General features: G+C 37.8%; 1 protein-coding gene across 2 annotated transcripts in view; it reads left to right on the forward strand.

Moving 5' to 3' along the window:
* The window catches only part of LOC131893942 (vomeronasal type-2 receptor 116-like), a 34,090-nt gene that overhangs the window by 10,028 nt on the left and 1,838 nt on the right, over nucleotides 1-22,224 (forward strand). Inside the window, exons 2-6 of one of the 2 annotated variants that reach the window (XM_059244101.1) lie at nucleotides 11,005-11,047; nucleotides 11,337-11,620; nucleotides 12,002-12,805; nucleotides 13,893-14,120; nucleotides 17,836-17,959. In XM_059244101.1, coding sequence (XP_059100084.1) covers nucleotides 11,005-11,047; nucleotides 11,337-11,620; nucleotides 12,002-12,805; nucleotides 13,893-14,120; nucleotides 17,836-17,959 — 1,483 coding nt within the window. Of the gene's footprint in view, nucleotides 1-11,004; nucleotides 11,048-11,336; nucleotides 11,621-11,949; nucleotides 12,806-13,892; nucleotides 14,121-17,835; nucleotides 17,960-22,224 lie in introns of those variants that run through there. The other variant, XM_059244109.1, reaches the window with a different exon arrangement.

The following is a 22,224-nucleotide window of genomic DNA, read 5'->3' on the forward strand; positions in this document are numbered from 1 at the left end:
AGGAAAGGTAGCTATATCCTTTTGTTGTCCAGTTTGAGCATAATGCCAAAGTTCAGGGCTTATCTCAAGTACTTATTCAAGTAGTCATTGAAATTGGATCATCTCAGCTAGCCATCTCAAAATTGCTCTGAGAAGTTTGTTATCCAAAGTTGATCTGTAGATGATATTTGTCGGCTTAGTGGTATTATTATTGTTCATGTGGAATTATTGTTGTTGTGGGGCCCCATCTTCTTCCTGGAGACTTCAGTTGATGTTAGGCCTGGCCGTGATTTCTTGCAGAAATCCGATAAGAGACTCAAACACAAAGACATGTATAGGTAGCTAACTGAAGCCCTTTTTTTAGAATTAGTATTCTATATGACCATTATTATTATCTTAACAAAGTTTAATATATGTATTAATCTTGTAAATTTTGGTATAAAATTTATACTTTAAAAAAAGTTTAAAGAATCAGAATAGAATCAAAGAATTGAGATTATTAGTAATAGAATAGTCCCTTAATTAATTTGGTTTTTCTCCTGTCCCCTATCAGAAGATGGCCCCTTCTTCTGGCATGATACAGAGAGTTTGCATTTTTCTTTTAACAACATGCTTGAGTTTAAAGAAGGAGAGAACCATTCTCCAACTCCAAAGCCAGCATTAAATTTTAATTGAACTGGAACTACAAGAAGTCCAATAGTGTTAAATGTCTTTAGAGAAGAACAAAACAAACATTTAGGAAAAGTTATGAAATTTTATACATGATATAAAAATAGATCATTTTGCTCTTTTTCTTGGGACAGATGATTTGTTCTTTTTCTTCAGTTGTCTCATTTGTCCAGGGTTCTTCATATTCCTTAGCCTTCATTATCCTAAAAGACAAAAACAAAAACCTTTCCCCAAGACTAATTTTGGGGAGGTTCCCTATTGGCAACTTATTATTTGATTAAATGAAAAAGCATGTATTAATGGTATAAGTTAGTTTAAATTGGATGGTTATGCTGGTTGATGAACTATCACCTCCTCTAATTAAGAGGTCTCTCTTGTTCAAATCGAACCTTTATCAATTCTGATGATATCCACAGCTTATCTTCTCCTGTAGAAATAAAATCAAAACCTTGTCCCTAATGTAACACATATCCTGGTTTCCATTCTGTGGTCAGCACATCCTTAAAATATATAGGTTGACTTAATTCTGTGGTTTTTTCTATTATCCAGTGGCTCTCTGCAGATGTTGTTCCTTTCTCATTAGCACTGAGAAAATTCAAAGTTAATAGAGCATATGTAGTCTATTTCTTGGGGTTTTGTTACCCCTTTCTGTTTATTTAGCATATCCTTTAGAGTTCTGTCTGATCTTTCTGTTACTGCTTGGCCTGTAGAATTATGTGGTATACCTGTAATATGCTTTATATTGTAATAAGCAAAAAAAATTACATTTTAACAGAGACATATGCTGGAGCATTGTAGTTTTTTTTAATTTTTTTTAATTTTTATTTTGCAATACAATTCAGTTCTACATATCAGCCACGGATTCCCTTGTTCTCCCCTCCCACCCCCCTCACCTTCCCCCCAGCCCACCCTCCATTCCCTCCTCCTCCAGGGCAAAGCCTTCCCAGCAGTCTGAGATCAGGAGCATTGTAGTTTTAATTTGACAGGTATACCCATGTTGGCCATAACTTCTAGCAAATGAGTGATTACAGAATCAGCTATTTCAGAACTCAAAGAAGTTGCCCATTGAAATCCTGAATAAGTATCAATGGTATGGTGTACACATTTCAATTTTCCAAATTCTGCAAAGTGAAAAACTTCCATCTGCCAGATTTTTTTCCTTTAAGTACCCTTTGTGTTACATCCTGCTGGTAATGGCGTCTGATTGTTAAAGGAACAAGTAGGACATTTCCTTACAATTTCATTGGCTTGTTGCCAGGTTTTGGAAAAAATCTTTTTTTTAAACCTTTAGTATTGACATGATGTTTTTTTTTTATGAAATTCTGAGGCCTCCAGCACATTTCTTATCAATAATTTATCAATCTCATCATTACCTTGTGCTAGAGGGCCTGGCAAATCAGTATGGGATTGGATGTGAGTTATATATAAAGGATGACTCCTTTTCCTGATTGTATCTTGTAATTGAATAAATAGTGAAGTTAATTCTGACTCATCAGGGATAAATTCTGCAGTCTCAATATGTAATACCACTCTTTCAGCATACTGAGAGTCAGTAACTATGTTGAGAGGTTCTGAAAAATCCATTAATACCATCAGAATTGCATACAATTCTGATTTTTGAACTGAATTATAAGGACTTTGAACCACTTTACTTAAATTTTCTGACTTGTAACCTGCCTTTCCTTTTTTGCTTACATCTGTATAAAATGTATGAACTCTGGATATGCATTTTTCCCATACAATTCAAGGAAAAATCCAATCAGCTCTCTTTATAAGATCAATTCTATCAATTTTGGGTTACTTGCTGTTAATTTTTCCCACAAGATTACTGCAAGCTCTTTGTCAAGGTTCAGTTTCTGTCCATAACTTTTCAATGTCCTCCTTAGTTAAAGGTAAAACAATTTCTGCTGGGTATATTCCTGCTAACTGACAAAGTCTCAATTTTCCTTTCCAAATCAAGTCAGAGATTTTTTTCCACATAAGTTTTTAATTTTTTATTTGGTTTATTTGGTAAAAATATTCATTCCAATATAATATCTACCCTTTGCATTAATATTCCTGTAGGAGAATGTCTAGAGGGTAAAATAACCAAAATGCAATCCAGCTTTGGATGGATACAATCCATGTATCCTTCATGTACTTTCTTTTCTGCCAAGGCCAATTCTTTCTCAGCTTCAGGTGATAATTCTCTTGGACTATTTAAGTCCTTGTCACCTTCTAAGGTTTTGAACAAATTATTAAGTTCATAATTTTTTACCACAACAATAGTTCTTAGATGAGAAATGTCTCCAAATAATCGTTGAGAGTCATTAAGAGTCTGTAATCAATCTCTCCCAATTTTTTACCTTCTGGGGTCTAATTTTTTGTAGACCTATTTTATATCCTAAATAGTTAATAGAATCTCCTCTTTGTATCTTTTCAAGAGCAATATGTAATCACCAGCAAGGCAAAATTTTCTTTACTTCTTCAAACATTCTTTCTAAAGTATCTGCATTTGGGTCGGCTAGTAAAATATCCATATAATGATAAATTATAGATTTAGGAAATTTTTTTACCTATCACTTCCAATGACTGTTGTACAAAATATTGGCACAGGGTTGGGCTATTCAACATTCCCTTTGGGAAGGACCCTCCATTGATATCTCTTAACTGGTTTAGAATTATTGTAAGTAGGTACTGTGAAAGCAATTCTTTCTCTGTCTTTTTCTTGTAAGGGTATTGAAAAGAAACAGTCTTTTAAATCAATAACTGTAGATGTAACCAACCTTCTTACTAAATAAGAAACACAGAACCAATGCAAAGAAGAAAGCCAAGAGGTCAGAGCTAAGAGCTAAAACCTTACCCTTCCTCCTGCAGTGGTCCTACCTCTCAGAACTCACTACCCCTGTGTTAATGTCTTTATATAGTGTTCCTGTTCTGCCTTCTCATTGGTTGTAAACCCAACCACATGACTGCCTCGTCACGGCCTGTCTGTATAGGCCTCCAGGTTTTCCTTGCTTGGTATTGAGATTAAAGGCATGTGTGTCCAATAATGGCTGTATCCCTGAACACACTGAGACTTACCCAGCTCTGCATACCAAGTGCTGGGATTACAAGTATACGCCACCACTGCCCTGCTTTCCTATGGCTTGCTAATAGCTCTGACCCCCGGGCAACTTTATTTATTAACATACAAATAACATTTTAATACAAATAAAATATCACCATATTTCCCCTTTTCTATTTTAATAAAAAGGAAAAAAGAAAAAGCTTATAACTAACATAAGAAAAACTATATACAAAAGTACAATAACTATATACAATATATACAAGTAATAAATACCTAAACAATGTCTAGTTCATTTGTATTTGACAAATTCAGAGAAAATAATTCCATTATCTATTCTATTGTATCTAATTCACTTTCTATCCTAATTAATTGTCAACTATAACTAACTAATCTTCAACTCCCTCAGAGACCCAAGAAGGAAATAGTATTAGCTAACAAAAAAATAAAAACAGGAAGTATATGCAAGCAACTTCCAAAAACTTGTGAGTTGACAGAAACAGCCAGCTGCCTGGACAATCATCTGAGGTTTCTCCGCAGTGTTGGGGCATCATCTTCAGCCTATAGGCTTAGCGTATCTGACAGACTCATTTGTGAAGTAGAATGTACACAAGGTCAACAGTTCAACCTCACATTGGGTGAGAGCAGTCTATATACCAGAAATACCTGAATTCCACTAGTTTCATGTCATGATTCAGGATTTTAAATTTTGGAAATTGTTGATGTTTTTTGAATTCAGCTGTCCATTCTTCTTGGCTATGTGTGTATGTGGCTTCATTTCAGCATCCCGTTCTTCTCCACATCCCTCTATTAAATGCCATTCTTCTGTTGAGAGGTGTGAGCTTAATTACTCTTCAAGAATAACTGTTTCAGCTACCTCCCCATTACACATCAGAAGCCATCGGCCCACTGCCTGTTCAGCTGCCTTTGAAGAAAAGGGCACTGTACCTTTCCCGGATTACGAAGGCCACTTCAGGGATGGTGCCATATTGTCCTGGCCTCAGAAGATGCCTTTTAATAAAGCCATAACCACACTTGTTTTGACAAGAATCAGTAGTCCTTTGTTTCGTGTCTTGTCTGACCTGTTCGTCAGCAGTTGATTCGAGGATACTTTGTTGTCCAGTGGCTAACTTTTGCTACAATGAAAGTTCACTCCAATTACAGTTTTTTCAATGCCCATATTTTCTCTGAAGTAGATTGGTACTGTCAGGAGCCGACATGTCTCATAGTCATAACAAAAAAGAAAATTTTTCTAAGTTATTAAAACATTTTAAATGCCATATTCTGTAGATCTCTGAAGGGTTTGAAGATAACCTGTCTATCTAAAATATATCTGCTCAATCTTGAAAACATACCTAATATAACTACAAGTTCTATTATAATGTCTAACTACTAACTTTCATTTCTTTATATCCTAATAGTTGGTAATAACAACATTCAAGGATTAGAAAATTGCATTACATTGTTAAATGAATGGTACAATTAGAAATATACATATAGCATTTTCTAATAATATCAATTTCAATATATATAATTTATATACACTATAAAACAATCCAATCCAATGTAAAGTATTTACATTTTTTTCTTTCTTTCTTTCTCTCTTTTTTTTAATAAGAACCTTAAATCTAATCTCCTTTGCTTAGCCCTTTTCCTCACCCTTTACAACAACTTATAACCAACCCCCCTAATCAATGAAAATTATCCCAGACCCAAAACCCATTAAAAGACCTAAAAGACCAAAAAAACCAACCACCCCACACCACCTCTTTAGGAATGTGGGCGTCGTATTCTTGAAATTGCTTCCTGCTGGGTATGGGCGAAGTTATCTTTATCCTGAAAGAAAAATTTTAGGTTAATTGTCAAATTCTAGGAAAGGTAACTATATCCTTCGTTATCCAGTCTGTGTATAATGCCAAAGTTCAGGGTTTATCTCAAATCCTTATTCAAGTAGTCTTTGAGACTGGATCATCTCAGCTAGCGCTCTCAAAATTGCTCTGAGCACTTTGTAGTTCAAAGCTGATCTGTAGATGATGTTTGTTAGCTTAGTGATGTTATTATTGTCCATGTGGAATTGTTGTTGTTGTGGGGCCCCATCTTCTTCCTGGAGACTTCAGTTGATGTTAGGCCTGACCGTGATTTCCTGCAAAAAACTGATAAGAGACTCGAACACAAAGACTATATATGCGGCTTTTTAGAATTAGTTAGTACTCTATATGACCATTTATATCTTAACAAAGTTTAAAATGTGTATATATCTATATATATTAATCTTGTAAATTTTGATATAAATTTCATACTTTAAGAAAAGTTTAAAAAATCAGAATAGAATCAAAGAGTTGAGATTAGTAATAGAATAGTCCCTTAATTAATTTGGCTTTTCTCCTGTCCCATAGCAGAAGATGGCTCTTTTCCTCTGGCATGATACAGAGAGTCTGTATTTTCCTTTTAACAACATGCTTGAGTTTAAAGAAGGAGCGAGCCATTCTCCAACTCCAAAGTCAGCTTTAAATTTTAATTGAACTGGGACTATTAGAAGTTAAATAGTGTTAAATCTTTAAAGAAAAGCAGAAACAAACATTTAGGAAGACATAAAATTTTTTAGATAACATACCCATACGCCATTTCACTCTGTTTCTTAGGATAGACGATTTGTCCCTTTTCTTCAGTTGTCTCATTTGTCCAGTGTTCTTCAAATTCCTTAACCTTCATTCTCCTAAAAGACAAAAACAAAAACCTTTCCCCAAGGTTTTTTGGGGATGTTCCTTTTTGGCAAGTTACTATCTGATTAAATGAAAAGATATATGTTACTGGTGTAAGTTAGTTTAAATTGGATGTTCATGATAGTTGATGAACTATCACCTCCGTCTGTCCCTTGTTGATCTACATTCGTTGGTCCAGTGTTTTCCCTTACCACACCTTCTGCATACTCCAGAAGGAAGGGGCATTCTGTTGCCAGTGTTCCTTGAAGAAACATTTCTAGGAATGACCTGTTTACAATCCCTTTTCAAATGTCCTTGCTTTCCACATCCAAAACATCTAACATTGCTCAAACCTTTTGAAATTGCTTTTCCTACCCACATACCATCATGGTCATAAGCCTCAACATTAACTGTATCTCTAATCCAATCTTCCAAAGGTGCAGATCTTGCCTTTAACAGCCTGATTATCCTTTTGCATGCTGCATTTGCATTCTCAAAGGCCAAAGATTCAATTATTATCTGACTAGCCTCTGAATTCGGGACCATTTTCTGTACTGCTGAAGTCAATCTTTGTAAGAAATCTGTGAAAGATTCTTTTGGGCCCTGTATAACCTTTGTAAATGACTCAGTTTTTTTTCCTGGTTCTTCAACTTTGTCCCATGCATTCAAAGCTGCCGTTCGACTTAGAACTAGGGTTTGGACATCATATAAACTTTGTGTTTCTACTGAAGCATATTGGCCTTCTCCAATAATCTGATCCTGACAGACTTGTATTCCGCTATCCCTCCATTGTTTTTCTATATTTTTAGCCTCATTATTGAACCACATTTTCCACTGGAGATGTTGTCCAGGTTCAAGAACAGCCTGTGCCAATTCCCGCCAGTCCTTTGGTATAATCCTATTACTAGTTGACCAGTTGTTTAACATTTGCTTTACATATGGGGAGTGCATGCCATAAGATGCTATTGCCTCCTTAAATCTTCGTAAGTCTAACATTTTAATTGGAGCCCAAGTATTTTGTTCATTCTCTTCATCAGGTAGCTGCTGTACCGCTACCGGATAAATTAAGGGTGATTGTGTGAAAACTGGCTTTCTTTCTGTAACCTTATGATCCAATTTTGAAACAACTTCACTGTTTATTTCTTCTGTCTGAGTTTGAATTTCTCTATAATTCATTTTTACTAGTTTAATAGGTTTTTCTAAGACTGTTATCCTGGTACTTAAATTGACTATCTTTTTAAATAGTAAAATGAGGATAAGAAAAGTAATAAACTGAATAATTCGATCAATATTAACCTTTTCATATAGTTGTTCCATTGTCAGAGTGCCTAAAATTTCAAACAAAGTCCAATTTTCTTCCAATGCACACATAAAGCCCATTTTTGTTAATGTAGAAAAAAAAATTCTCTTTTAAATAGATATGTTAATTGACTTACCAAGTCTGGGTAGAACAGTAGAATCCCAGGGAATTTCAAAACAGCTTCCTGGTGTTCGAGGTGTGAATCCAGAGAGAGAGAGAGAAAGAGAGAGAGAGAGAGAGAGAAAGAAAGATAGCGGCTTGAGCCGAGTCAAGCCTTGGCTTTACGGGTATGGGCCCTATTCGGCAGGGCATGCCTGAGTTGTTTGTAGCCGTTGCAAGTAGCTCCAGCTGCTGGTCAGTCAGGCCTGGGCCTGAGCTAGGCAGCCAGGCCACCCAGGCCAGAAACCGGACCTGCTGCCAAGCCAAGCCAAGCGGTTTTTAATGGATTCTTGTCACGTTGGGCACCAAATGTAGATGTAACCAACCTTCTTATTAAATAAGAAACACAGAACCAATGCAAAGAAGAAAGCCAAGAGGTCAGAGCTAAGAGCTAAAACCTTACCCTTCCTCCTGCAGTGGTCCTAGCTCTCAGAACTCACTACCCCTGTGTTAATGTCTTTATATAGTGTTCCTGTTCTGCCTTCTCATTGGTTGTAAACCCAACCACATGACTGCCTCGTCACGGCCTGTCTGTATAGGCCTCCAGGTTTTCCTTGCTTGGTATTGAGATTAAAGGCATGTGTGTCCAATAATGGCTGTATCCCTGAACACACTGAGACTTACCCAGCTCTGCATACCAAGTGCTGGGATTACAAGTATACGCCACCACTGCCCTGCTTTCCTATGGCTTGCTAATAGCTCTGACCCCCGGGCAACTTTATTTATTAACATACAAGTAACATTTTAATACAAATAAAATATCACCATAAATAACTATAGGAGGCCATCCTTTTGGTAACAGTGTAGGCAATGGAATTCCAGATTGTAGAGAGCCCATTGGCTGAATTACTTTGTTAGTTGCTCTAAGGTCTGTTACCATTCTCCATTTACCAGATTTCTTTTTAATAACAAATACAGGAGAATTCTAAGGGCTGGTTGATTCTTCAAAATGCAGAGCATTTATCTGTTCTTCTACTAGCTTTTCTAAATTCTAGAGTTTCTCTGTTGTTAAAGGCCATTGATGAGCCCATACAGGCTTGTCTGTCATATTAAAGGTGTCTTTGGATGATCATCAGTTGTATTCTGCTCTTGAATAATATGGATGGCTGGTGACCATTCATTAAAATAATACCTTCTAATATTTCTCTAAGAAACATGTGCTAGTTTGTGTTTTGTTTCTGAGGTTGGAAGGATGTTAATCTGAGTGTTCCATTGTTGCAACAGGCCTCGACCCCACAGGTTCATAGGTATGCTAGCCACATATGGTTTTAATTTTCCTCTCTGTCCTTCAGGACCTAAATATTTGAGCCATCTTGCACTCTGTTTCACCTGCGATAATGTTCCAATCCCTAACAGCTGACCGTTTACCTCCTGAAGATGCGAAGTTGAATGCCAAAATTCTGGTGCAATTATGATCACATCAGTACCTGTGTCTACCAGACCAGACAACAAAACACCATTTATTTTTATTGTTAATTTTGGTCTTTATTCATTTATAGAAGTTTTCCAAAAAAATTCCTTCATGGTTTCTCCTGAATTTTCTGTTCTCTCTGTCTCAGGTGTTCCATTACCCCGAGCAGCCTGGTTTATTCTAATAGGCATTGGGTTATTTAGTTGCTCTGAGTAGGAGTTTCCTCTATGACTGCAGGAAAGGTCTGAGCTGGATTTGTTGTTGGGGTGTGCCTGAGGCCCCTCTTGGAGTTACCCAAATACTGAGGCACAGTATTACCTTGCCTGTCCCTTGTTGATCTACATTCGTTGGTCCAGTGTTTTCCCTTACCACACCTTCTGCCTACTCCAGAAGGAAGGGTAATTCTGTTGCCATTGTTCCTTGAAAAAACACTGTTTCTAGGAAATGGCCTGTTTACAGTCCCTTTTCAAATGTCCTTGCTTTCCAAATCCAAAAGGTCTGACATTCCTCGAACCTCTTGAAATTGCTTCTCCTATCCACATATCATCATTGTCATGAGCCTCAACAGTAAACATGTCCCTAATCCAATCTTCCAAGGGTGCAGATCTTGCCTTTAATGACCTGATTGTTCTCTTGCATGCTGCATTCTATTTCTCTAAAACCAAACATTTGATTATTATTTTGCTAGCTTCTGAACTTGAGACCATTGTCTTTCCTGTTGAAATTGTTTTTTTTGTAAGAAATCCATGAAGGATTCTTTTGGGCCCTGTATAACCATTTTAAATGACTCAGTTTTCTTTCCTGGTTCTTCAACTCTGTTCCATGCATTCAAGGCTGCCAATCAACATAGAATTAGAGTTTGGATATATAAACATTTTGTTTGTATTAAAGCATATTGGCCTTCTCCAACACGCTGATCCTGAGAGATTTATATACCTTTAGTCCTCCATTGATTTTTTATGTTTTTAGCTACCTCTTTGAACCACATTTGCCACTGCAGCTGTGCCCCGGGTTCCAGAACAGCATTTACCCGCTCTCTTCAGTCCTATGGTATAATCTTATTATAAGTTGACCAGGAGTTTAACATTTGCTTTACAAATGGGGAATGCATGCTATAAGATACTATTGCCTCCTTAAACTTTCGTAAATATAACATTTCAATTGGAGTCCTAATATTTTGTGCATTCAATTGACCAGGTAGCTGCTGTATGATTACTGGATAAATTAAGGGTGATTGTGTGAAAATAGACCTTCTTTCTGTAACCTTATAATCCAATCCTGAAACAATTTCACTGTTAATTTCTTCTGTCTGAACCTGATTTCTCTATAATTCATTTTAACAAGTTTAACAGGTTTTTCTAAAGCTTTTATCCTGGCACTGAAAATGATTATTTTTTAAATAGTAAAATAAGGATAAGGAAAGTAATAATGTGTATAATCCCATCAACATTAATCTTCTCATATAGTTGTTTTATTTTCAGACTGCCTAAAATGCTATGAGCATGTTAGGAGGCAGCCCACACAGGTGGAATAATCTCTACTGGCTCTACCAGACTGAGGAATATATAGAATATAGAAAGTAGTAATAAAGTGGTGCTGTAGACATGAGTCATCAGTTAAGAGCACTTGCTAATCTGTCAAAGGTTCTGAGTTCAGTTTTAACCACCCATGCTGGCAGCCGCCTCAAAACCACTTAAAATTCCAGCTCTGCAGGATCCAGCTTCCTCTTCTGGCCCAGCAAAAAAATTCATTCTCAAGCTTCCTACACATACACACACATATCATTTATCAAATGTGAATCCATTACTCAAATTGCCAAGATCAAATTCTCTGTCAAAGTGGACAAGAACACATTTCTCATTTTTGTGACATCCACTCTCATCAACCATTTAGGTTTTTTTCAAGCTCTCAAGTATCTCCTGTTTTTCCAACCTTACAACATAGGGGAATTTGTCAAGCTATATCTGAAAATGACATCGAATGCATGATAATCCTTGTATTAACTACAAAGCATTCATCTACAGAGTCTTATCCATACTAAATCCTGTGGCTTTATTTTCAGAATACCACCTGAAAACTACCAATATGCTCTGCCTTTGGCTTTTGCTGTGGATGAAATCAACAGGAATCTATATCTTCTACCAAATGTGTCTCTCATGTTTTACTTCTTCACAGATCTTTTTCATGATAAACAAGCATTTCAAAAATTCATATACGTTACTACAAAAAGGCATAGACCTCTTCTTAACTACATCTGTAAACGTAAGATCAAATGTCGTGTAATGATTACAGGACCAATGTTAACACCATCCATGAGCCTGGCACAACTTTTAGTGTTCTACAATTATCCACAGGTGAGGTTGTTTGGGTGTAAATTATGGAATCTTTCTCATTTTTTGGCTAAGCCTGATGCTGAGGACAGTATAAGGGGGAGATTGGTTTCACATTAATGTAAACCAAGTTCAAGTGTGATTAATCAGCCACTCAATGGGACATTCCAATTCATCAGTTGATATGTAGATAACAAGAAGAATTAGCAGTCAAAGTGATTTTCCTTGAACAAATTGTAGAAAGGTGATTTTCTGCATGTTTCTAACAGTGTATTATAACTGTAGTAACAGAGAAAGTTGCCCTTCCTGTCATTTCAAATTGGTGCTTCACACACCTCAGGGCTCCCATTGAGATTTCTGACAGTCTTCTACCTTATGCTGCTCCCTGTGTTTTATGTCCTTCAGCTCACCTACGGACCTTTCCATCCTATCCTGAGTGATCGTGAACAATTTCCCAGTCTGTATCAGATGGCCCCCAAGGACACAGCTCTGACCCTGGCCATGGTCTCTTTGATGCTTCACTTCAACTGGAACTGGGTTGGGCTAGCCATCTCAGATGATGACCAGGGTCTCCAATTTCTCTCAGATCTGAGAGGAGAAAGTGAAGTCCAAAGAGTCTGCTTAGCCTTTGTGATCATGATCCCAGTCAACATGGAGTTATACATGTCAAGAGCTGAAGTGTATAAAAAGCAAATTGAGACATCATCCACAAATGTTGTTATCATTTATGGTGACACAGGCAGTACTCTAGCTGTGTCCTTCAGAATGTGGAAATCACAGGATATACAGAGAATATGGGTCACCACCTCACAGTGGGATGTCACTACAAGTACGAGAGACTTCACCCTTGGCTCATTCCATGGGACTCTTGCTTTTGCACACCACCATGCTGAGATTTCTGGTTTTAAAAATTTTGTCCAGACATTGAACTCTTCCAAATACACAGACCTATTCCTGGCACGACTGGGGTGGATGTACTTTAGCTGTGAAGCCTCCACATCTAACTGTAACACACTGGAGAACTGCTCATCTAATGCCTCACTGGAATGGTTAAAGCTACAGAGTTTTGACATGGCCTTTAGTGATGATGCTTATGATATATACAATGCTGTGTATGCTGTGGCCCATGCTCTCCATGAAATGCTTCTTCAACAAGTAGATAACCAGCAAATCAAGACTCTGAGAGAACTGGATTCTGACTGCTCACAGGTACTGTATCTTTCTTTTTTCTTTTTTTTTTTTTTTTTTGGTTTTTTGAGACAGGGTTTTTCTGTGTAGCTTTGCGCCTTTCCTGGAACTTGCTTTGGAGACCAGGCTGGCCTCGAACTCACAGAGATCCACCTGGCTCTGCCTCCCAAGTGCTGAGATTAAAGGTGTGCGCCACCACCGCCCGGCTTGGTACTGTATCTTTCAATGGATGGTACTTGGTGTCATCAATGTTATAATCTTTAAAGTGTCTCTCACATACCAAAACCAATGTTTGTTATGTATGTGGTGTTCACTATAAGGGATGGTTTGCGTAAGTGTACTCACCTGATTCTGACACCACTGTAGGCTCTGGGGACCTTAACCCTTGTGATTCTCTGATAGCTATATTACAGGAAATAGTGCTGATTCAGTTCAACACCTTCTTGTGTACCTGTGTGTGTAAGTATATTTGCATCTGATTTTCTGTATGTTTTTGTGTTTGTTTCTGTGTACATGTTTTTGTCTTTGTGGTTGTCTAAATGCATTTCTGTGACTTTGTATGCATGTGTATAGATGTGCTACTTTGCATGTATGAATATCTCTCTCCTGTGTTTGTTCATGACTGTGTATCTGAGCATATATTTATTGTGTGTGTCTCTTTGTGAATGTTTTTTATCAGTGTGTGTCTCTCTGTGTGTGTTTTTTGTCTTTATGTGCCTGTGTGTTTCTGTGTCTTTGTCTGTATTTGATTGCTTAGGTCTGTCCATATGTGTGTGTTAGTGTGTATGTGTATTAATGAGTGTGGCTGTATTATGTGTGTGCCTCTGCATGGGTGTTTGTGTGGAAGTGTTTGTGTGTCAGTGTGTGTGTGTCTGTGTGTGTGTGTATGTGTGTGTTTATGGTGCATATTTATGTTTGATGTTTGCATGTTTGTCTTTGTTTGTGTTTGATGCTTTCCCCTGAGAGAATTAAAATTCTAGAAACACAACAATTTTATTTATTCACATGCTTTCATTGAGTTTCTCCCTTGGGCACCTTCAATAAATTTGCCTTAGAATGAAATAAAATCATTTTCAACTTAAAATAAAGAATATTGCCTATCTTTCAGCTTCACCTATTTCTGAAGAATGTGCATTTTGTTAATCCTGTTGGAGATGTAATAAATATGAATCAGAAAAAAAAACTGCAAGCAGAGTATGGCATTTACCACATTTCTAATTTCCCCCATGGTGTTGGACTTAAGGTGAAAATAGGAGAGTTTAAGCCATATTTTCCACATGGTCAACAGCTCCATTTATATGAAGATATGACAGAGTGGTCCACAGGAAGTAGACAGGTGGGTCTGACTAAAATGTATTGATGTACTACACTTCAGAGTTGTAGCCACTGTCAAGAGAGGCCATTTGGGTTTCTCTGTGACTTAGTAAAATTAGATGGATGATCATGTAAAGACATAATTTTAAACTTTTGGATGATGTTTCTTCAATTCAGATTTTAAAAATATGATTTTTTGGTAAGATTTTGAAAATCTAAGACAAACATATGATATATTTTTATCGTATCAGAAACACTCTGATTTATAAACAAATATAAAACTAGATATGACCAACACTTGCTATTATTCACAGTAAATTTATCAATATTCTCTTGGTTCCATTGATTGCTGCCTATTGATTTTCTTCTCTTCTGTTGAACCCACATGCTGGAAAGACTGAAGCTATTTGTAAGGAAAGATTTGGAGCTAGGAACAGATATGCAAGTCATTAATTTATATTCTATAATTTTATTCAAGTACTTTGACGAGGAGGTCCTAAACTGCCTACTGTACTAACAATACATTCACATTTTCATGGGCCACCTTAGATATTTTATTAATTAAAACTTGTTTTTTAGAATTTTTATGTATATGGATGTTTTGCCTGTATATATCTGTCCCATATGAGTATTAGGTATGTAAGCATGCCCACAGAGGGATTATGATACCCAGGATCTGAAAACAATTCTGAGCCTAAGTGTAGGAGTTGGGCGATTGAACAGCAAGATATGTTGCTGAGCCACCTCTCCAGCCCTCAATCATAATTTCTAAATGAATCCTTCCTTAGAAGAGCATTTTTTTGCACCTTGATTCTTGCATACCTCATTCAAACAAACAAACAAATGAAAAAATAAACAGAAAGATTTGTATTGTTTCCTTGTTTGGTTGGACAGGCACTCATAATTATAATTTGGCTTTGAAAAAAATTGAAAATAAAATATTCCATTATGTGTTCCCAGATATATCATAGGTATTGATTCTGATGTATCTAGTTTTATAGTATCTGAACTACATTGCCTACTATAATGTTGTATGTTGAGTTTGAAAGGGGTTTACTTCCAGAAAGTGTGCAAACTTAACCTGAAGTGATATCTCAAGTTGCTAAGATAGAGTTAAATAAGGAGTTAATATTCTTTTTTTTTGGCCCTGTTTTGTTTTTGTTTTGTGCTTTTTTGATATTTTTTTCCTGGCCTGTGGCACCCTGGCACATCACTGGGGAAAAGTATGGTACAGGAGGGCTATTTTCACAGTGATGAGAAAATTATGCTCAGAGAACAGAGCAAATGGGTTGAAGTTTTAGCTACTAGCCTGTACCACTAGATCAGAAGAGAGCAATGAAATCACAAGTGTGCTTCTACCAGGCCTAACTTGAACGAACATTACAAGACATCCAACAAAATGATAGGGAGGAATAAAATCAAAACAATATGTGCCGTATTCTAGATATGCAAATTGTAAGCAGAAATGAAACTTGCAAACAGTGAGGAAGCAGGACTCCAAATGATACAATCATAGGCTTACATGACAGTGAACTCAATGACATACTAAACATAGACTTCAAAGAATAGTTGTAAGAATGTTCCAGAAATCAAAGAGCATTCAAATTACCTCTAAGGACAATCCAATTAGACAAACACTTGCAAATAATAAGGAATTGAATGAAGGAGAGACAAAAATTCAATAAAGGTACAATAAAAATGGAGAATTCATACTACCATTCTTTTTTTTTTTTTTGGTTTTTCAAGACAGGGTTTCTCTGTGTAGCTTTGTGCCTTTCCTGGAACTCACTTGGTAGCCCAGGCTGTCCTCGAACTCACAGAGATTCACCTGGCTCTGCCTCCCGAGTGCTGGGATTAAAGGCATGTGCCACCACCGCCCGGCCCCATACTACCATTGTTAAAATGAAAGACACAACAATTCACTCAGCAAACTGTATAAAACGTGTTACTAAAAGAATATCTCAAGTAGAAGCCAGGCTATTGGGACTTGAAACAAGACAGACGAATTATAATTCATTATATAAAACAATATAATTATATAATATAATTCATTCATTATACAATTATATAACTCATTATATAAAACAATAAGGAATGATGAAGATCAATATAATACCAAATTAAGAAAGTACAGGCACAAGAGGAGGACAACATGTGAAAGGACCAAAGGTATTTCTAATAAAATGACAGCCAAAATTTTACCAAATGCAGGGGCAATATGGCCATCCAGACACAGGAGGCAGTCAGAGTGCCCAACAGACAGGTTCAGAAAAGGACCTGCCTTTTTAGAATATTACTTAAAATCTCAATTATGCAGAATAAAGAGAAATTTTAGGTTACAAGAGAGAAGGTCAATTTCATTGAAAGTCCTCATCATAATAACAGTAGCTTTAATCGTAGACACTTTAAAAGGAGGGTGTATCAATTAAGTGTTTTAAACAGAGACAAAATTTCCAACTTCAGTTACTATACCCAACAAAGCTGTCCTTCATAATTTCAGGAAGATAGAAAAACTTGTAATGGTGAACACAAATTGCAGGAATATTTAGCCACTGGAACATCATTAAGGAAGACACTTCCACAGTATCTTTACACATCACACTCCTTTACAACGAATATTAAGTTAATCAGTAGATGTCACAGGAATGTGTAGACTACACTAGATCACTAGACAGAAAAGCAAAGGTTTTAAATCCATCAAAACTTACAAAAACACAAATTGACAATAATCACCAAATAGCTTTCATTAATAACTGAATTTGAAGAATCCCATTCTCTAATCAAAGGACACAGACAAAGAAATTAAAAAAAAAACAAACAATATTGTCTTGCTACTGTACTCATAAAGAAGAACAGAGTCTCCGCAGTATAGGAAAAAGACCATTGCAGGTAAAGTGAATCAGAAAGAAGAAAATTGTACTCCAGTCAATGAACATGAATGGAGAAATTCTCAAGTAAATACTGGTGAACAGGTCTCAAGAGCACATCAGGAAGATCAGTCCCTACACACAAGGTGACTATATTACAGGGATGTCAGCCTGTTTCAACATACACAGATCAATCAAGTATATTATGTCACATAAATATATGCTAGGATATAAATTATATGCTCATTGAAAAAGATACAGAAAATATCTTGAGTGATTTCCAGCATCCATTCAGGGAAAGCAAACATAAAAAACAAATTTGAAAAACAGAAAGGACATTTTCTGACAAAATAAGTTTTTTATAAAATAGAACATAGAAAACATTGTACTACATGGAGAGAAACTTAAAACATTTCCACTAAATTTAGAAATGGAATCAAGTGTGGAGGTGCTTCTCAGAATTAATGAAAAACTAAAAGTTAGGTGAACAATATGACCAGAGATCAATTAGACAGAGACAATTTCTCAATGAAGTTTTTTTTCTTTTTTTTTCTTGTATCTTGTCTTTGTGTCAAGTTGACAAAGCTAAGCTACACAATGGGTGGGTAGGGTGTTCATTCAGGCATTCCAGTGGTGACACAACATATACTCCTAGACTTTCCTGAACTTTTAGTAGTTCAGAAGCACCTCAACACTTCATCAATTTGTTCTCATATATTCATGTGTGGACTTGTACAAAGTACTGAAAGAAATGTGTTCACTCAGGTCATGTACAGAATGAAAACTTGTTAACTACTCAACATGATGAGATGCTATAACTATTGAAGAAGTAGTCAAACTCCTGCCCAGCATCTGTCTGCTTTTCCTCAGATGCCCTCTGCTGTATGCAGTGTTGATTGTCACCCTGGATTCAGAAAAATCCATCAAGAAGGAATGGCAGCCTGCTGTTTTGATTGCACCCCCTGCCCAGCAAATGAGATTTCCAATGAGACAGGTAAGTGTTTACTGCGGGGAGAAATTCTTCAGGTTGACTTTCTTCTGCTATCCAACCTGCACTTTTGAAGGGGCCTGGAAGGGTGCTGCACTGCTTTGTGATATTCACAAAAGTAGACTGATCAGACATAGGTTTAAGCCAAATAGTGTCTTCATTAGCTCTGTGTCATCTACAGTTGATGTTCAGGACCCCAGTGTAGCACTGAGCATTTCTCAGGGTGAGATTTGAAGCAAAAGAACCATGTTCTGGGTTGACATACTTCAGTTACCAAGAACAGTGAGCCAAAAGCAGATCCACAGAAGCTAAAAAGCAAAGTCAGTACATTTTGAGACTTTCCCAGTACTATAAGGACTATCATGGATTAGGCTTTTGATTCAGTTTGGCAGGTGGTACTGCTAGGTGGTGAGTTTTATAGCCTGAGTGGTACTTCTATCATTGAGTCAGTTGAGCTAGGGAAGGTCTGGGGACCTACAATGTTCTGTGGCCCTTTTACAGCACAAATAAAATCCAATCATTTAATTTTGTTTACAAGTATGTGATCAATAATAATGTCCTTATAAATAACAACATGTGTCTTCACATATACCCTTGACTCACTGTAAAATTATTGCTGGTAGTATTTTGTAAAGAAAGTGTCTTGAAAAATCAAAAAGCCCTGTGAGGGAATTCTACACTATACTGTCCCAATGATTATATCCCTGTAAAGGTACATGTAGACTAGATTGTAGTCACAAGTCTTTATAAGTATTTGATTATTCATTTAACCTCCTTGAATGTATGTATGTTTTCCTTTGTTAGTTTATGTGCAGGAGATTGTGGAGGCCAAAATAGTGCATACAAGCCCCTGGAACTTGAGTTTCAGACAGGTGTAAGCTTCCACAAGAATGCTGAGTCCAAACTCTTGTTCTCTGCAAGAGCTGTAATGTAGCTAGAGTTTTCCTGCCTGGTCCACAGTCAGGACAAATCTCTCTCACCTGCCAGTCCCACAGCCACTCAGACCCAAACAAGTAAACACAGAGACTTATATTGGTTACAAACTGTATGGCCATGGCAGGCTTCTTGCTAACTGTTCTTACAGCTTAAATTAATCCATTTCTATAAATCTATACCTTGCCACGTGGCTCATGGCTTACCGGCATCTTCACATGCTGTTTTTCATTGTGGCGGCTGGCAGTGTCTCTCTGACTCAGCCTTCCACTTCCCAGCTTTATTCTCCTCCTTGTCCTGCCTATCTTTCCTGCCTAGCCACTGGCCAATCAGTGATTTATTTACTGACCAATCAGCAACACACTTGACATACAAACCATCCCACAGCACTGTAAGCTCTCTTTTTTTTCACTTTTCTATATTAAGAAATTTTCTACTCACCCCACATACTATCCACAGATCCCCCCTCCTCAGTCCTCCCACCCCCAGCACTCTTTCCCAAGGCACCCCGCATCCCCACATCCCCCAAACAGAGGTCTTCCATGGGGAGTCAGCAGAGCCCAGCACACTGAGCCTAGGCAGATCCAAGTCCCTTCCCATTGCACCAAGGCTGTGCAAAGTGTCACACCACAGGCACCAGATTCCAGAAGCCTGCCCATAGACCAGGGACAGATCCCGATCACCCTGCCTGGATGTCCCCCAAATAGTTCGAGCCACACAACCATCTTCTGTATCCAGAAGGCCTAGTCAAGTTCCACGGGGCTCCACAGCCATTAGTCCACAGTTAATGGGCTTCCAGTAGTGTGGCCAGTCATCTCTGCAAGTCCTCCTATCATGATCTCGACGTCCCTCACCTGAAATATCTCTCCTCTCTCTCATCCATTGGATTCCCAGAGCTCAGCCTGGTGCCTGGCTGTGGATCTCTGCATCTGCCTCCATCAGTCACTGGACAAAGGCTCTTTGATGACAGCTAGGTTATTTGCTAGGCTGGTCATTAGCGTAGACTGATCCAGGCACCCTCTGGACCACTGCCAGCAGAACAAAGTGGGGTCAACTTTGTGGATTTCTGAGAGCCTCCCCAGCGCCCTGCCTCTTCCTATTCTCATGATGTCCTCATCTATCATGGTATCATTCTCCCTGTCCTTCCACTATGTCCCTGTTCCAGCTTTACCCTCTCAATCCCCTATGTACTCATCCCTGCTTTAAGCTCTCTGACACTCCCCCACATCCAGTCCATTCATATAGATCTCATCCACTTCTTCTTCACAGGGTTGTCCATGTGTCCCTACAAGTGTCTTTCCCTGTGAGCTAGCCTCTCTGGAGTTGTGGGTGGCAATCTGGCCATCCCTTCCCACACATTTAGTATCCACTTGTGACTGAGTACATACAATGTTTGTCCCTCTGAATCTGGGTTACCTCACTCAAGATGATATTTTCTAGTTCTATCCATTTGCTTGCAAATTTCATGATTTCATTGTTTTTTACTGCTGAGTAGTACTCTGTTGTGTATATGTGCCATATTTTCTTTACCCATCTTCAGTTGAGGGGTATCTTGGCTGTTTCCAGCTTCTGGCTATTACAAATAATGCTGATATAAACACAATTGAGCATGTGTCCTTGTGGTATGACTGAACATTCCTTGTATATATGCCCAGGAGTGGTATAGCTGGGTCTTGAGGAAGACTTATTCCCAATTTTCAGAGAAACCGTCATACTGATTTCCAAAGTGGCTGTACACGTTTGCATTCCCACCAACAGTGGAGGAGTGTTCCCCTTGCTCCACATCCTCTCCAACATAAGCTGTCTTCTGTGTTTTTGATCTCAGTCATTCTGACAGGTGCAAGATGGTATCTCAGAGTTGTTTTGATTTGCATTTCCCTGATGACTAAGGATGTTGAGCAATTCCTTAAATGCCTTTCAGCCATTTGAAGTTCTTCTGTTGAGAATTCTCTGTTAAGCTCTGTAGCCCATTTTTAAATTGTATTGTCCAGTACTTTGATGTCTAACTTTTTGAGTTCTTTCTATATTTTGGAGGTCAGCCCTCGGTCAGATGTGGAGCTGGTGAAGATATTTTCCCATTCTGTATGCTGTCGTTTGGTCTTATTGACCATGTCCTTTGCTCTACAAAAGCGTCTCAGTTTCAGGAGGTCCCACTTGTTAATTGTCGCTCTTAGTGTCTGTGCTACTGATAAGCACTCTTAACTGTTCAGTCATTCCCTGCCACTGAAGTCATGAATCCTATACAACTTGTTCTTGCCACTTCCCACAAACATTGCTGACAAAGAGAGATATTGAGTCTTTGTGTTGGCATGGTAAATAAGTATTGTGTGGTGGTAGGCATGCTGTTTATACAGCATTTTCTGATGGCTGGTATTTTGTATTGTCATTTAGCTAACAGGTGAGTGGGGAAGACAGCATGAAGATGTGAATTCAGAGTGATACTATAAGGCTGCAATGGGAGCCTGCTAAGAAACTTTGGGATGTTGCAAGTGCTGTTACTTCCATTTGAGGGAGGTCTTCAGAGAGATTTGAGACTGATGCCATTGTAGGTTGTGGTGACGAAAGGGTAGTAACTGTGGGTAAAATTACTAGAAATAGCTAAACACAAGACAGCACTTGATTTCATATCAAAAAATGAGGAAAAGTGTGGACACTTGATGTAGAGAAAGACAGCTGTCCCACTTAAGATTTTTGTACACACTAGCAGTGAATGTCATAATAATATAGATAACATAGTCTTGTAGTGAAAAGATATAGACACAATTATTCCAATGAGAATTTGGCATACATAATCCATATAAGTCAATTGGTTATTGATTTGGAGATGGCCAAATTCAAATAAGAGTCCAGAATTGTTTTTGACTTATATTGCCAGTCATTTTCTATAATGAAAAGAACATTTAAAAAAAAACATTTGGGCCATTGGAGAGATGTCTCAGCAGTTAAGAGCATGGGATGCTTTTCAAGAGATCCTGTGTTCAATTTCCAGAAACCACATGGTGGCTCACAACTGTCTAAAATGAGATTCACTGCCCTCTTCTTGTATGCAGACACACATGCAGGCTGACCACAGAATACATGAAAAAGAACTAAAACTTTTTTACAAAGATATTTAGGATCAATGAGAAGAGTTAGAAGGTAAATTTCTTGCCACAAGTTTGATGACCTGAACTCATTGCAGGAAGCCCATTGAAATGAGATGGAGCCAACTCTTACAAGATGCCTTCTTGACAACTTGCACTTAAACACACACACACACACACACACACACACACACACACACACACACACACACCACTCACACACATGGACCTCTGAACTGGGTACTAGCTGTTTGG

Source organism: Peromyscus eremicus, chromosome 1, assembly GCF_949786415.1.
Source record: "Peromyscus eremicus chromosome 1, PerEre_H2_v1, whole genome shotgun sequence".
Lineage (NCBI taxonomy): Eukaryota > Metazoa > Chordata > Mammalia > Rodentia > Cricetidae > Peromyscus > Peromyscus eremicus.